The 15692-nt window shown below is 58.8% G+C and overlaps 1 protein-coding gene across 1 annotated transcript in view; it reads right to left on the bottom strand.

The window, feature by feature from the left end:
- Positions 1–13177: 13177 nt before the first annotated feature.
- SLC6A3 (solute carrier family 6 member 3) overlaps positions 13178–15692 on the bottom strand; it is a 34891-nt gene continuing 32376 nt past the window's right edge. Inside the window, exon 15 of the mRNA XM_032337833.1 lies at positions 13178–13530. Coding sequence (XP_032193724.1) covers positions 13507–13530 — 24 coding nt within the window. The 3' untranslated portion in view covers positions 13178–13506. The remainder of the gene's footprint in view (positions 13531–15692) is intronic.

The following is a 15692-nucleotide window of genomic DNA, read 5'->3' as shown; positions in this document are numbered from 1 at the left end:
AGTTTTATGAGTTCTTTATATATTTTACATACTAACTTTTTATAGGTTACGACATTTGCAAATATCTTCTCTCCTGCATAGGTTACTTTTTAGTTTTGTTGATTATTTCCTTCCCTGTGCAGAAGTTTTTATTTTGATGAAGTCCCAACAGTTTATTTTTGCTTTGGTTTCCTTCGTCTGAGGAGGTGTAGCTAGGAAAAGTGTGCTCCGGTAGCTTGTAACAACTGTAAACAATAAAGTTCCTTTCTGCTCTCCTATTGCTTCTTTGTAAGTTGTCCTATGTGTCACTTCTGTGGACGCCATCAAGTCCATGATACATAGTTACTTTTATTTTAAACAATTACATGTTGACTAAGGTAAAGGCGGGCACAAATGCAGTTTGTACGATGTTTATGCTCTTTGCTCCTCTGTACCTATCCTGGCTTCGGCTGCAGTTTGTTCCTTTACCCTCCATTGCTTTTGTCCTTCTTATACAGATCTGCTGGTGGTGGATCCTGTCCATCACTATTTGTGCGAAATGCTTTTAATTTGTTTTCATTTTCTTGAGAGAGATTTTTACTAATTATAGAGTCCTTGGTCGACGGGCACGTTTTCTCCAGCATGTCAAAGCACACTGTTTTATTTTTTTTGCTTACGCTGTTTCTGACGAGAAATGAGCAGTGATTCCCATTCCTGTCCCTCTGTATATGTTGTGTCTGTTTCTTCTGATTGTTTTTAGAATTTTTTTAAAAGAAGCCATTATTTTTCAGCCATGTGTTGGTGATAGCTGTAGTGTGGTTCGCCTTGTTTGTCCTGCTAGACGCTTAGCAAACTGATTTGTGGATTTCATCAAATTTGAAAATGTTGTCGCTAAGAAGTCTTTAAACATTGTCTGCCTTCTCTTCTGGGACTCTGGTGGTATGAATGGCTTGACGCTGCCCTGATGTCGGCGAGGGTCTTCTTACTTCTTCAGCTTTCCCCTGCTCCAGGCTTAGGTTTGAACACTTTCTAAGGTTGTATATTTTGGTTCACTGATTTTCTTGTTTCCCCCTGTAGTTTCCAAACTGCTGTTCAGCTCATCTTGTGAATTTTTCATTTCAGATGTTTTATTCTTCATTTCTAGAAGTTCCACTGGGTTTTAAAATTTTTGTGTATCCTGGAGAAAACACCGTATGGTAAATGGAGATAGTCCCTCTGTCCTTGTGCAGGGGCACCTCTCTCCATGTTGTGGGTACGTCAGTGCGTTCAACTGTCTCCGTGTTTGTAGATATTTGAGTTGTTTCCAGCTTTTAGCTGTTAAATGCGGACTGTAGTGCATGACCTTGAACAATGTCTTTTCCTTCTTCCTTTCCTTTCCGTTTTCTTCCTCCTCCTCCTCCTCCTCCTTTTTGCCAGCGTGTCTTTGGGATGGATCCTCAGAAGTGGAATTGTTGGCTGAAATGATAAATGCCTGTGTAGTTTTCCAGCTACCACCAAATGCCTTCCCTTGGGTGGTGTAGGGCTCACATCCAACCCGGGAAGTAGGAGGATGTCTGTTTATCCACAGCGCTGCCGTCAGAGGGCAGTGTCAGACCTCTGGGGCTTGGCCAATTTGTTAGGCGAGATGTTGTCATTTCAAGTTGTTTTCATTTATGTTTCTCTGATCATGAAAAAGAAGGGGCCGTGTTTGGAGCAGGAGCCGTAGATATTCTGGGCGCATTCTGAGCTGTGCCCAGGCTGTTTGATGAGCTCAAGGACTAGCCACCACCACCAGCCCTTCCTCTCAGTGCCGAGACGGGACGAGCTCTGCAGGATTCATTCAGTGAAAATAAAATGCCATTGAGTGAGTTTATGGGTTTGGGAAACTGAAAAGTGCAGCTGTGGTGCAACCAGGTACACACACTAGAATCTGGTGGTTGCCAGAGTCAGCAGGGCTGAGCGCCCAACTCTGTGCGTCTTCTCCACTGGAACCAAACCAACTCTGTGTCTCTAGAGGTTGTCTCAGCAAGTGAAGGAAGCCACCACTGGCGGGTCCCGGAAGCTGGACAGTGTCGTCGGATGAAGCGCATCACCTCCTCTTTGTGACAGCAGGAGAACGTGCTGGTGGGCAGCGTGCTTGGGAAGAAGGAGGGTTGGAAACCCACGGAGTGGGATTAAGAGGACGGGCTGCCTCGTGTGAGCCGCCGGCTGCATCTTCGTGGGTCGTTCGATCGCGGGCGTGTGGGCGGCCTTGGCTGGCCCCGGGCTCTGTGCAAGGCTTGCGCTCCTGTGGCCAGGTCCATGGAGAGGCGGCTTCGCCAATCAGACGTTATGCCCCCTTGGTTCCAGAGGCTGGAAGTCTGAGATCAGGCTCGGGCAGGCTGGTTTCTCCTGAATCTCTGTGCTTGAGACACCGACTTCTCTCTGTGTCCTCGCACAGTCGTCCCTGTGTGTGTCTGTGTCCCGCTCCCCTCTTCCTGTAAGGACACTGGTCCTGTTGGGTCAGGACGCACCTGAATGACCTCCTTTAGCTTGATCGCCTCTGTGAGGACTTCATGTCCACGCGCGGTCACGGGCTGAGGTGCTGGGGGTCAGGGTTTCAGTAGATGACTTTGCAGAAGACAATTCATGCTGTGACGGCCCCTCCCTCCCCACTCGTGTTTCACTGCAAACTCTGCCACTGTGTCGCTATAATCCCTGCTGTTCTCAGGGTCGGGGGGAAATGCCAGGGGAGCATGAGGTCCTGGGAAGGGGAGACACAGACCATTCCAGGGTATTCAGTGCTCCCCTGTGTCTCTGACACTTGGCCCACACTGGTCCCTGGAGATGCCCCCCACCTGCTGGGGAGGAAGGAGGCAGGCACCTCTGTCATTGTTTGAGGGGGCTGGTGTCGCATCAGGCGTGGGGTCACGGACAGGGAAGTTTGGCCGGTACAGGCATTGGGACTGGGTTTCTTGGGTTCCACTGCCCTCGGGAGGCGCTGATGGTCCCCCAGGTCCTGCCCTCATTGACAGTCCCATTTCCTGGGAGGAAAATCAATGAGCTCACAGGTTGCAGCCTTAGAACACACGAGCCCTATTATTATCTTACAAAAAGGCAGGCTAGCCTTCCCCCAGAGCTTTTATTAAGACTTCGTGTCAATACTGTGGTTTGCAGTTACCTTAGGAAACCCATTTCGAACAGATAGTAGATTCTGTTCTCTGGAACACAGGCACAGACGATTTCTGGACGCCAGCATGCGGACCGAAGCAGCTCTTCACGTGGCAGGAGGAAGTCATCTCACGGCCCCTGGGTCTGACCACGCTTCCTTGTCCTCCCTGCCAGCATTTCCCCCAACTCCCAGGCCTGGGCTCTGACGGCTGACCACGAGTAGGAATGACAGCTGTGGCCCTGCCTCGTGGACGCCCATGTGCCTAGGCCCTCCTGGGAGCACAACCACACTGAGGTCCCCAATCAGCCCCGACAACAGACTCCTCAGGCCCCCATCAGGCACGCGCTGACAGCAGGGGCCACACGTGCGGCTCTGACATGAGGTATGGCCCCGTGGTGCCGACAGTCCTGTGTTTGAAAAGCACAAAGGCTGTCCGTCCTGACGACAGCAGCCACCCGCTCTCTTCGCCACCTACCTCACACGAGCTATTTGCAGATAAGGAAACTGAAGCAGGAAGCATCTGGGGCTGGGTTCCAGGCCGCCGACCACCCCTTGGCCAGTTCTCATGCTGTGCCCGGCTGTGGGAGGGGCTGGATGGTGGACACCTGAGGGTCTGAGAGGGAGGGCCAGGGATTGGTGACGTGTGGGGTCTCCCTGGGCAAGAAAGCAGGGCTGGGGGTACCCTGGGCCCTGCCTCTCTGGAGCTTGAGCCACCTCGATGGGTTGGATGTGCCTGTGGCTGCAGGGGCCCAGGAGCTCCAGCAGGTGGAAAGCTCCAACATGGGGCATGTCTCAGACCCGGGAGCCTCAGAGGCCGGGGGGAGCTGCTGGGGGGGGAGGTCAGCAGCGCCCTCCCGCACCTCCACACTCGGGATCTAGTTGGTGGGGAGGAGGGTCTCTTAGCCGTGCCCATGTGAAGGTTGCCACGCACATGCCACAGACTGGGCACACGGGATGAAGCCGCTGACGCTGAAAGGGAGCTTCTCCCTCAGCCGACTGTGCTCACTGTGGACTTGGGGCTCTTGTTCTAGGACTGAATCCTCGTGTCCGTGAATTCCCAGGCCAAAGCCCCAGCTCCTGCTGTGATGGTGTCAGGAGGCTGGACTTTGGGGGGCCCTTAGGCTAGATGGGGTCACAGGGCTAGGGCCCACAGGGTGCGATCAGCAGCCTTGTAAGTAGAGATGCCAGTGCGCTTGCCCCCCGCCCCACTGTCATCTCCATGTCCCCCCCGCTGTCCCCTACTGTCCCCCCACCCCCACGCCCCCTGCAATCCCCATGCCTCCCCTGCCCCTCGCCATCCCCCGCCCCACCCCCACCCCCGTCCCTGTCCCTATGCTCCTCCCTGTCTCTGTGGCTCCTTTCTCCCCAGGTGACACCCTGCCGTCCCCAGGGCCTCATGTTTGTGGGGGGCACTCAGAGCCCCACAGCCGCCATCCTGAACGGCTTCATGAGCTTGAACAGGACTCTGGGTTCCCGTCTCGTGCCGGCCCGGCAGTCACGCAGCGGCTTTGGGCCGTCGGCAGCATGTTGGCGGCTTGCTCCGTCCTAGAATATAGACATGGTAATTTCAGGTTTGCTAACTCGCCTCTTTGAGCAAAAGAGATTTCCTAACTAGGGCACAGTGTCCAAGCACAGTTCTTTTTGTCATGTAGCAGTCACAACGCAGGCTTCCAAAGACCTGGGCCAGGCCAGGAGGGGCTGGGGGAGGCACCGAGGGACCGGGGGCAGGGGAGGGGCCCCCAGGCACCCAGGAGGTGGGCGGCTGCTCCCAGGGCCCTCTGGCTGCACGGAGAGGAGCTGGCCTCAGGCGTGCCTGCGGACTCAGGCCCTCCGGTTTCAACTCAGCAGACCTCAGCAGACAGGCAGTGGTGGTGTGTCATCCCCGGGGAAGGAACCGCAGGGGAGGGATGGAAGCAGGGTGAGCACAGGCTCTGCCACTCTCCACGGCACAGCAGCCCCGTCAGAGGCAGCCACCAGCCTCGGGCCAGCTTCTTGAAGAAGCCCCTCACCTCCGGGACCCGGAGAGATCAGCAGCCACTGGCCGTGGCCAGCAGCGTGGGCCAGCATGTTGCACATACATTTGCATTTCTTGTTAAAAAGTCCATTGGAGCCGTAAGAAAACCCGCTTTTCTGTGCACTAGCCGTGATCAGCGACTGCCGCCATGGGGAGCCAATGAACCAGCATCCATCCCACAGCTGCCATCCGCCGCCGGATCAGCAGGTCCTGTGCCCGACCCTACCGGGTGTCAGCTCCTTCCACACTTTGGACCCTTGCTGGTCAAAGGGGGCTGGGGGTGCGGTGCAGGAGAGGAGACACCCACCTCTCCACGGGGCTTCCTCCTCCGGCCAGGCCCCCGCCCCTACGCCCAGCTGCAGGCAAATCCAGGCCCCCGAGACGGCCCCTGGCGTGGGGAAGATGGAAGCCGGCAGCATTCACTTGCCGCCTGGTGGAACAGACCTGTAGGCGACGGTCCGCTTCGCCTTCTCAGCTTTTAAAATGATCATTTGTGGTATCATAGAACGTTCTAGAATTCTAGATTTAGTTTTTCAGTGTGAAGAAGACTCAGCGGATATCACAACATTTAACAGCTGGTGGGTTGTAACCCACCTTTTAAAGTGTTTGTCACAAGGCACTCCAAATATTAGCCTGAGATCCAGATAGGGAATGAGGTCGCCGTGATGCCGTGGGAGCTTTGTGGGGCACCTGCGGCCAAGCCCGGGCTCGGCTGGGACCTTCAGCCTCTGACACAAGGAAATGTGTCTGATGGACCCTTCATCGACACAACAAATAACTTTAAGAAAGAGGAGCTTAGCTCCTGGAATAAGTAAAATGACTTAAATTCTACATAAATACATTTGGTGCATAAGTCAATATGGGCTTGGTTTTTAAAGTTCAGCTATAGAAACGGAAGGTTTTTGCCTTCAAGCTGGAGGAGAAAGATGTTTAAGCAAATGGTGCCTTCTATTTGCGCTGTGCGCTCAGGGACCCTGGGAGGGCTGTGGCCCTCAGAGGGGCAGCCTCCCCAGAAAACGCCCCCCTCCTCAAGGAGGGGGTTCTGCTGCTCGCGGTGGAATTTCCTGGTGTCACGAGGGTCTCATGTTCATCTAAGGCCCCTGGGACAGTGAGGGGGAGTTGGGCAGGGGAAGGGAAGACGGTCCTTGTCCCTCGGATGTTGGCGGAGGCCGGTAGCCGGAGTGAGTCAGCGTCTGAGCCCCTGGGGTCTCTGCATCACACCATCCTCCCAAGGGAAGGCGCAAGAAAGGGCCCTACCTGGGACCCTGCTTGGGACCAGGTAGGCTACAGGGCAGCCAGCTTGGGGTGGGAACGGGGGTGTTCCTGTCCCCACGTGGCTTTCTGCAGAGTGCCCGGGACCTGCAGGATGGTCTCCCAGCCTCCCCTGCGGTCTCAGCTCTGGGGGTGCGCAGGGGTGGTGAGGAGACCTGCCCCCAGGCCGGCTCCCCGTGTCCCCTGCACAGCCTCCCAGCCATTCCCGGGGCGTCTTGTGAGTGACCACAGGTCCTCGAGTGGGGCGGAGGTGGCCAGCGATCCTGGCACAGAGGCCTCTACACTTGAGCGTGAGTCTGCGTTTCGGGCTCAGAGGTCCTGTCCAACACTGGGCTTCCATGTCCTTGTGACTCAGCAGTCCCATCCACAGCGGGCTGGCCTGTGCTGGTGTCTGTGACCTGTGTCCCTGACCCCCGGGGCACTTGATTCCTGCTGCAGACAGGCAGACGCGTTCCAGCACTAAAGGTCGTGAGGCGTCCTGCCCTGGGACCTGCGGATAACTCAGCTCCCACCCTGTCCGCTGGGGCGCCATGGCCTCTCCCAGCCCCCTCCCAGCCCCCTCTCCCTCAGGACAGGGCCCCCTCTCAGACCTGCCTGCCCTGGGCCTCCCTTCCCCACCTGCCGGCTTAGGCAGATGGGCAGTGCCGGGCCGGAGGGACCTGCAGCGGGGGGGTGACCAACCCAGAGGGCGGGGCCCCGAGTCTGCGCCCCGGCAGATGCGAGCTCCCGTGCCCCCTCCTGCTGCCTCCCTGCCTCCGTGGCCTCCGGGCCTCTGTCTCTCTTGCTCGCACGTGCTCACGTCTGAGGCACACGTTCTACAAGACAGACCCTGCCCTTCTCAGGGGCACCTGACTCTGACATTTTCTATTTTGTTAAACTAAAAAGAAAGCGGAGCCAGCCTCACTAATGGATGTATCCTGACGTTCCCGTTCTACGTCAGGACACCAGCCAGGGCAGCAGCAGACGCGAGGGTCTCCGGCTTGGCTGAAGGGGTCTCGGAGCCCACCCAGCAGGTGGAGGGGGAGGTCGCCACTGGCTTTGCTTTGCTTTGCTTTGTTTTCCCGGCTCTGGGGTGAGACTGCCTTGAGCAGCCCGGTGAGCTGGGCTGAAGGACCGTGCTCTGCTGGGCGGGCACAACGCCCCAGGCTCTGTGCTGAGTTCAGGACCCGGGACCTTTGGGAAGAGGAGGGCGGCAGGCAGTGTCTGCCGTGGGGGACACGAGCACAGGACTTTACTCAGAAACTCATCTCAGACAAGGCGACCTCTTGTTCTGCTGTCGGTAGTCGGGAGGCAGGTAAAGGCCATGAGGTTGCTGGTCAGAAGCATGCACGAGATTAGAGGGGATTGTGGAATCAAAACAAGAAAAGCCACGCAGGGAGAATCCACTTACCCTGTAAATCACCTATTTCCCTGATGCGGAGCCTTTATTAAAATGCTTCTCTCAAAGGAAAAATCTCACGGCTTTGCTGGGCTTTAACACCCAGACTTTGCATCTAAAGGTCATTTGGCAAAGAGCGTAAATCCGATGGTAAAGTGCAGTGTGGACGGGGGACTCAGACGCGGCCCGTACAGAAGCAGGGGGAGAGCAGACTCTCCCTCTCAGGGAGTTGCTTTCTGCAGCGGGTTAGTGTGGAAGGAAAACAGGTCTTTAGGTGTTTCTGAAATTAGGCCCACTTGTATCAAAAGCCTGCCGTCTCCTTGGAGAATAAATATAGCACTCGTGAGCCAAGCCCCATGGGGGGATTTACCAAAAGGATAGATTTCTAGGTGTAATACAGGACCTTCCGCTCACTCACGCACCATCCACTGTCTATGCTTGTCCTACTCACCCGTCTATGTGGCCATCCATCCAGACACGCCTCCACCCATCCGTCCACATCCGTCCGTCCGTCCGTCCCTCCACATCCGTCCGTCCATCCGTCCCTCCGTCCCTCCACATCCGTCCCCACCCATGCGTCTGTCCATCCACCGCCATCAGCCCAAGCACCATCCATCCACGTACCCCTCCGCCCGCCCCGCTAGCATCCAGCCCCCAGCCAGCACCCATCCATCCACCCTAGCGCTGCGCGTCGACCTTCCGTCCACGGCTTCGTCCCCGTCCTGCGCCGTCTCTCATTCCTCACCCGTCATCCACGCAACCACTCTGCCCTCCGTTCTCCTGTCCCTCCTCTGCCTAGCCAGCTAATCGCCATCTGTCCATTCACCGAATCCTCACCCGTGTTCCTGTAAACGTCCGCCCATTCACTCATTTATGTGTCAGCAGATACCGAGTGCCACGGCCAGCCGTGCAGCAGGCCTACTCAAGACACTGGCAGGAGCGAATAAGACCAGTTCAGTCTTCGCTCACAGGGGAGCTCCCAGCCCACTGAGAAGGGAGACGAGGAGTATCTCCATGGGAGACACGGGGCCCCTGCTGGGTATGGCTGGAGAGGGGGTTCAAGGAGCACTGACCAGGGCGGACCCCAGAAGCAGGGGTTACAGCAAACCTCCAGATGTGATGTCCAAGAGAAGCTGGGGTGGTGTGAGGAGTCAGCCGTGGGAACATGGGGAATGGCAGTGGACAGCAGATTGTTCCGGAGAGAGGGACAGGCAGAGGAGACCGGAGAGGTGTCTGACGAGGCCGGACCCGGCGTGTGGCCTCAGGGAACCTGAATTCCCATGCTGGGTGGACCCACCTCTGGTAGTTTCCTGGGGCCGCTGAACAAGTAAGTCCCCAAGGCTGGGTGGCCGAGCATAGCAGAAATGTGCTCTCACGTTCTGGAGTTCGTGTCTGGCTTGGGGCAAGGCTGCTTCCTTCCATCCCCCCAAGACGGATGTGGTTTCAGGTGAAGTCGAGCCCAGCCTGACCCACGGGGGCCGGGGAGTGCACTTCTGCCCCAGACCGTGGTGCCCGGCGCCTTTGCGCTCAGATCTATCGGCCTCTGTCAGCAGGCCACCGCGGGCTGGGCTCGAGTCCCAAGCATCTCAGGGGGAGGCTGTCCTGGGTGTTGTGGGGGTGAGAGTCACACCCCGGGCAGGTGGGGAACGGTCACACCCGGTGGCAGGTGGACATCCATGTGTGGGCGGCCCAAACCTGGGTCTGCTACTGGATGGTCAGCTTCATAGGCAACGCAAACCCTTTCCCAAGTGCACGCGCTAATTTCCTCTCCTACCTGAAATGTAGCTGGGTCGCGGCTCCCGTCTGCTCACTGCCGTGGGTGACGCGGCTCAGATCCAGCTGCTGGGGCAGGTGGCAGGTGGCCTCGCCTCCCATCTGCCTCACACCCCTCATTCCTAACGCGGCTGAGTGTCTTTTCACGAGGCCGTCCACCCCTGGGACACGCCACCTTTGCTGTGAGCCCGCCCGCTTTCCTAACGGGTTTTTGTGGCGGCAGAACTCGTCATACATATATGTTTGTGTTTTGCCCACCGGGACCAGATGGGTGTCTTGTCGTTCACAAACCCCTTCACGCCACAGCCGGGTTTGTGCTCTTGGGGAGACTTTGGCAAATGCCTGAAGGAGAAGGACCGGTTGCCAAGGGAACCAGCCCTGAACTGAGGGAACTCTCAGTTCCGCCCCCTGATGTCCAGGGGAGCCCCCGGGGGAGGCTGGATCGATCAGCAGTGGCCAAGCACACCTGTGTAGAGAAGCTCCTGAAACTGGAAAGGACGGGGACCGGCAGGCGTCCAGGCCCGTGAACCAGACCGCCTCCCTGCGCCAGCACGCCGGCCCCAAACTGCAGGGGACGGAAGTTCTCTGCTACAGACCTCGCCCTGTGATCTCGTCCTCCGGAGGCTGGTCCGCACCCTTCACCGTCCTTGGGAAGAAACCAGTAATTCAGTGGTGGACTGGTCTCCCTGAGTTCTGTGAGCCACTCCCGCAAATGAGCCGAACCCGAGGAAGGGACTGTGGGAGCCTCTGACTCATGGCCATTTGGTCGAAGCACAGGTGATGCCCGGACCTGTGACCGACGTCTGCAGCGGCAGTGGGGTGCTCGCATGGGACAGAGCCCTTAGCCTGTGGCATCGGATGCCAAGTCCAGGCTGACAGGGTCAGGGGTGAGTCCAAGTGCAGGACACCCCGCTGGGCTGCACAGACTTGCTTGGGGTAGGGAACCCTGTCTCGTGTCGGAACCGGATTCAGAATCAACACTGACCACGGACTGACGATGTCCCCCAGTTTTTATTGACTTGTAGGAGTTCTTCATATATTGAGGTCACTTCCATATGTGGCTCAGTTCCAGGCAGCGTATGGCTGTCTGTCCGTGGGCTGCCTAGGCAGGAACCCAGCCCAGGCCCCTGGGGCCAGGATGCCAGTGGGACTCCTGTCGCAACCCCAGGGGTGTGGAGACAAGACCTCTCAGCCATGCGGGGTGGCCAGGCTCCACGGAAGCAGGTCTCTGGGACAGGCGGAGAAGTGCTCACACCCGAGCCGTGCCTGCCTTTCCACGAGGACCTCTGCCGATTGCTGCAGACTCTGTGTGTCTGTGGGTGTCCACGTACACGTGCCATGAGTGTCCATGTGCACATCAGTGTGTGTCCACGCGCCGTGTGTACAGGTCCACGTGCACGTACATGTGTGTCTGTGTGCACAATGTGTGTGTTGACGTGTGCATGCATGTGTGCAGCCCATGTGTCTGCGTGTTCACGTGGGGCAGATGTAGCTTGCGTGCTGTGTGCACACAAGTGCGTCCCTGTGTATCTGGGGATACAGAGGAAGGACAAGCTGACCCCCAGGAGTTCGGGGGCGTCTTTCTCAGTCCGAGACGTCTGGCCCCACGGCTCTCCCAGGTACGTGACTCCTGCGAGGCTTCCTGCGGCGCCGCGGCCACCATCAGGCTGTTGTGCTAGCTTCTTCCCGGGACTGGCAGGGGCCCACGCTGCCCCTGGGGTGAGGGCACAGCGGGGACAGAGCGGGCCACGGTCCGACCTGTGCTGCAGGAGGCCGCCGGCAGGAGTCTGCGTGGACCTTGTCTGCTCCTGAGGCCCCTTGGTGACTGGTGGCGGGGGGCATGAGGACGCTGTGGCCCACGTGGCTCATCTCCTTGGGGCAGGGGTCTTGTCCCCCCACCCGGGTCTGTCATGATGGCGCATCTTCCCCTTCACATCCAGGGGCGGACAGAGGTGGAGACCCCGTGGGGACAGGGCCCTAGGGAAGCCGCGTGGGCAGCTCTGGGTGGTTGAGGCGTGGCTCACTGGCACGTGGCTGGGGATGGAGCTGACCCGAGGGCTTCGTGTGTGTCCTGTGGTCCCTGAGGAAGAGACACCTGAAGGAAGCACGGCGCTCGTCGGGGGGTCCAAAAGAAGAGCGATCGCACGGGGGGCGGCACGGAGCCCTCGTGTGAGTGAGCCGTCAGGATCCTCCGTCGGGGGCCAGTGTCCTAGGAAGTGGGTCATGGCCTACGGGACAGACCCGCTGCCCGAGTACTTAGGTCCTGGAAGGGCACTGGTGTCTATTCCAAACTTAGTGAGAAGCCATACATGCCTCCTCTGGGCCGTAGCCAGAGCTGACTGGTATCTAGATCGACCCTTTTGGCCCCAGAGTGGACAAGAGATCCTCTGGGGGCCAAGGGTAGGGAACCATTCAGGACCCTGGTGTCCTGTCCCCAGAAGACGGACTTGGGTGGGGTGGCGGCAGTGGTCCGAATGGTCCGAACGCAGGGCAGGAGTGTGGACACGTGGGGCGCCTGTGGGGAACTGAGCAGAGGAAGGCTCGGGGGCGGAGGGCTGGGGTGGCGGGGCTGGTGGGTGTGAGGGGAGTCTGCAGGCTGAGGTCCCGGCCCGGGTCAAGCCCGGCGGTGCTCCCTCCGGGTGGGGGCAGTGGGGGAACCACAGCTTGAGCCAAGAAAGGCGCCCACACAGCTACGGTCCGTTTTCCCACATGGATTTATTGTTGCGGACGACTCACGCGAGGTGCCGACCACGGATACAGACAGACGGACAGACAGACGCTGACGACACCGCTATCTACACAGAGCACTCAGGGTGCCGGCCCCCGCTGTCCACGTGCCGTCCACGAGCGGCCAGCTCCTCAGCCCTGGGCACCAAGGACCCCTCGCAGGCGATGACCACACGGGGGCCCACAGCATGACCTCTCGGGGCCCGGGGCACAGGCTGCATGTGGCCTCCGGGTTCTGGCGGCCAGGTCCCCTTCAGGGCGACGCCAGCGTGCAGGGAGCAGCGTGGCTGCCGTCGGTTTGTGGTGCTGCCAACGTGTGCACAAATGGCAACTGGGATGTCACGGACGGGTCTTCAGAACCAGCCCTGCCTCCTGAGGATGGGTCTCGGTTCACAGGTAGACACGATGTGAAACGGCCGTTCCCCAACACGGATGGTGCTGCTGCGGGGGAATGTGAACCGAGGAACGGAAGCCCCAGCGGCGGCTTCCTCCCCAGGTCCCGGGACCCCAGGCCACCCACCACGGGCGCCTGGCAGGGTCAGGGCCTGGCGGTGAGGGGCACACACCCCTGCCTCCTGGGGCCGGGGATCTGCAGCGAGGTGGCCGTGACTGTGCGCGGCCCACGATGGGCAGGGGTGGCGGCAGCGTGCACAGGTTCCCGTTGTGTTTCTGTCCGCTAGAAGGAAGTACAGAGCGTCCCTGTCACATACACTGGGACCCTGGGCAGGTTCTGCGCACACGAGGCGCATGGTGTGGGGACACGTGGTGGCCCCACTTTATTGCCTTTTGTGGTTTCCCCAGGGCACCTTCTACACAATTAGGCAACACATGACATGTGGCTCTTCTAGTTGGAGCAAAATAAAATACCCAGGAAGTCACGAGCCCTGGGCTGTCCGCTGCCGCGATCACCACTTGTCTTCTCAGCACGCGGGTGACAGCAAGACCCGCACTCAGGGGCAGCCGGCGGGGGAGGCGGTGGGCTTGGCACAAACAGAACACGGACGGACGGACGGCGTCTACCTGCAGGAAGGGGCACGGATCTATGTTACGTGGTCACAGAGACAAGCACGACGGCCAGTCCTCTCCTGGTGGCAAAGGAAGGGCGCACGGAGCCGGGAGGCAGAGGCTCTGTGCGGTTCTCGGAGACAGGGGTCCCGCAGCCGGCGGCCCCGCCGTTGTCTCTCAGCTCGGGGTCTCTTCTCTGCGGGCATCTCTCCTGCTCTGCGGCGGCCGTCCGGGCCCCCTGCCCGCCGGCTACACCAGGAGCCAGTGGCGAAGCTAGGAAGGAAACAGGTTTCTTCAGAAGCAAAGCAGGGGGCTACCTGGTTCCAGGCGGCTCCGGCTGCTGACAAGTTCCCGGAGACGCCGTGCAGCCCAGGAAGCTCAGGTCTGATGCCCATGTGAACCTTCCAGAAACCCGCCTCACGCACACACCCTTAAGTTAAATACGTAGACGCAAACGCCCTTCAGCCTGTGCAGATGCCTACGAGCAGGTCTGCGGGCACAGAGAGCACTGCTGCTGCGGGGGCCGGCCGGGAGCAGCTACCGCGGCCCGGGGGCAGGGGCACATCTGAGGCAGGACAGACGGGGGCGTGGGGGGGGTGCCGGCAGACCAGGGGTGGCCCGAGGCCCCTTTCTGCTGCCTCCCTGGGGCCTCTGCTCCCACCTCAGGGCAAGGCTTGTGTCTCACTTGGCATGAGCTCCCAGGCGCGCCAGGGAGGCCATGCTCACGGCTCGGGGAGGCGAGCGACCACTGCGGGTGTGGAGGTCGCCGGCACCTGTGGCTGCCCCCATCTGCCCCTGCCGTGCGGCTGTTGCTTCTGTGTGGCTCTGAGCACGAGCCCTACGGTCACGCCGAACGGTGAGAACTGAGGGTGAACGCTTCAGACCGAGCGCCACAGGCCCTGCCCCGAAACAGCTACGCCCGGGGTGGAAGCGGCCCGACCCCCTGCGGCCAGCACACGGCTGCCCCGGTCTCCGGGCTGGGCTCCCCAGGGGCCATGTAGGGCACGCAGGTGGGCCGGAGCTGTGGAGCCTTAGAGCTCCATGGGGACACCCCACTGCAGACTGATCGAATTTCGGGAACACAGAAGTATCTCCAGACGCAAGGAGACGAGGGGGCAGGGGGCACGCGGAAGACCCGGACCAGAGCAGGAGAGCGTTTGCCTTGGGGGTGGGTGGGGGAGCCTCAGGTCGTGCACGGGATCAGCGTGAACTTCTGTGCGGCAGTGGGAACAGTGTGATTTTTAGATAAAGGACTCAAAGCGGCTGTGTGTGCACTGACAAGAGGCTGTTGCACAACGGTGCACCCGAGTCACCACATTCACCGAACTCCTGAGAGAGCGCGAGAACCCAAGGGCAGGGCAAGTGTCGCACAGCAGAGCCCCGAGGGGAGCCGCGCAGGAGGCAAGGTTGCAAGGCACGACTGCCACGTTTCCCAGACAGACATAACACATGGACGTGCAGACCCCGGACACAGGCATGGTCTCCAAGCGGCAGCGAAGGGGCCAGCAAGAACGCACGAGAACGCGCGGTCTCACGGCGCCAGAGACAGCGGTTGAGACCCTCCTTCCTGAGAGGGACCAAATGAAGACATTTCTGGACACACAAGAGTGGGGAAGTCGATCGAGAGATCTCCTTAAAGGAAAGTCTGAAGGATGTTTGATGTTAAAGCCAGAAAATGATGCTCAGAGACGCAGATGTCAGAAAGTCGGGTGCAGAACTAAGCAGTCTCGTGCACGTTAACCCAGGGACAGAGCATAACTGTAACAGTGCCTAGTCTGTGGGTTAGAAAGGAGAAATGGAGCACTGGGCACTAACAGCGTGATAACCTGCAGGAGGAGTCCTAAGCCCTTGTGACATTCAGGACGGGGTTGAGATACGGTGTCACTCCATGCATGCAAAGGGAGGCACGTATGTCACAATTCCAAAGATAACTGTAAAGGAGTGACGTACAGGTCTGTAAGCCAGTACGTGAGTCTGTAAGCTCCAAACAGAGAGAAAACGTTTACAAAGCGGGGAGAAGCAAATCCCCCAAAGAGCAATCCGTAAAAAGGTAAGGAAGGAGAAAAATACACAGTAAAAATGGGGCAAACAGAGTTAAAAAGCATAGAATCAAGCTGAAAATAGCAATAATCACAACAGACGTAAAGGGACTCATCTTTGTCAGGACAAAGTCCCAGGCGTGTACCAGCTCTGCCGAAGAGGGCTGCGTTCTGAGATCGTGGCAAAGGCGAACACGGAAACACTGTAGAAGGTGCTTCTGGCAAACTCAGGGGACACCTGCTGCAAGTACCGTGTCAGACCAGAGGACTGCCAGCGCAAAGCAGCGCGAGGGAGAGAGGCTGTGTGCGGTCCCAGGGGAGACGCGGCCATCCCAGACGCGTGGTCATCCCGGAAAGCAGCCGCACCATATATAAAGCAAAAAACCGGGGGGGTGA

Source organism: Mustela erminea, chromosome 3, assembly GCF_009829155.1.
Source record: "Mustela erminea isolate mMusErm1 chromosome 3, mMusErm1.Pri, whole genome shotgun sequence".
In the NCBI taxonomy this organism is placed as follows: Eukaryota; Metazoa; Chordata; class Mammalia; order Carnivora; family Mustelidae; genus Mustela; species Mustela erminea.
Note: the sequence above shows the minus strand (reverse complement) of the source record. Positions and strands in the feature narration are given on the sequence as shown.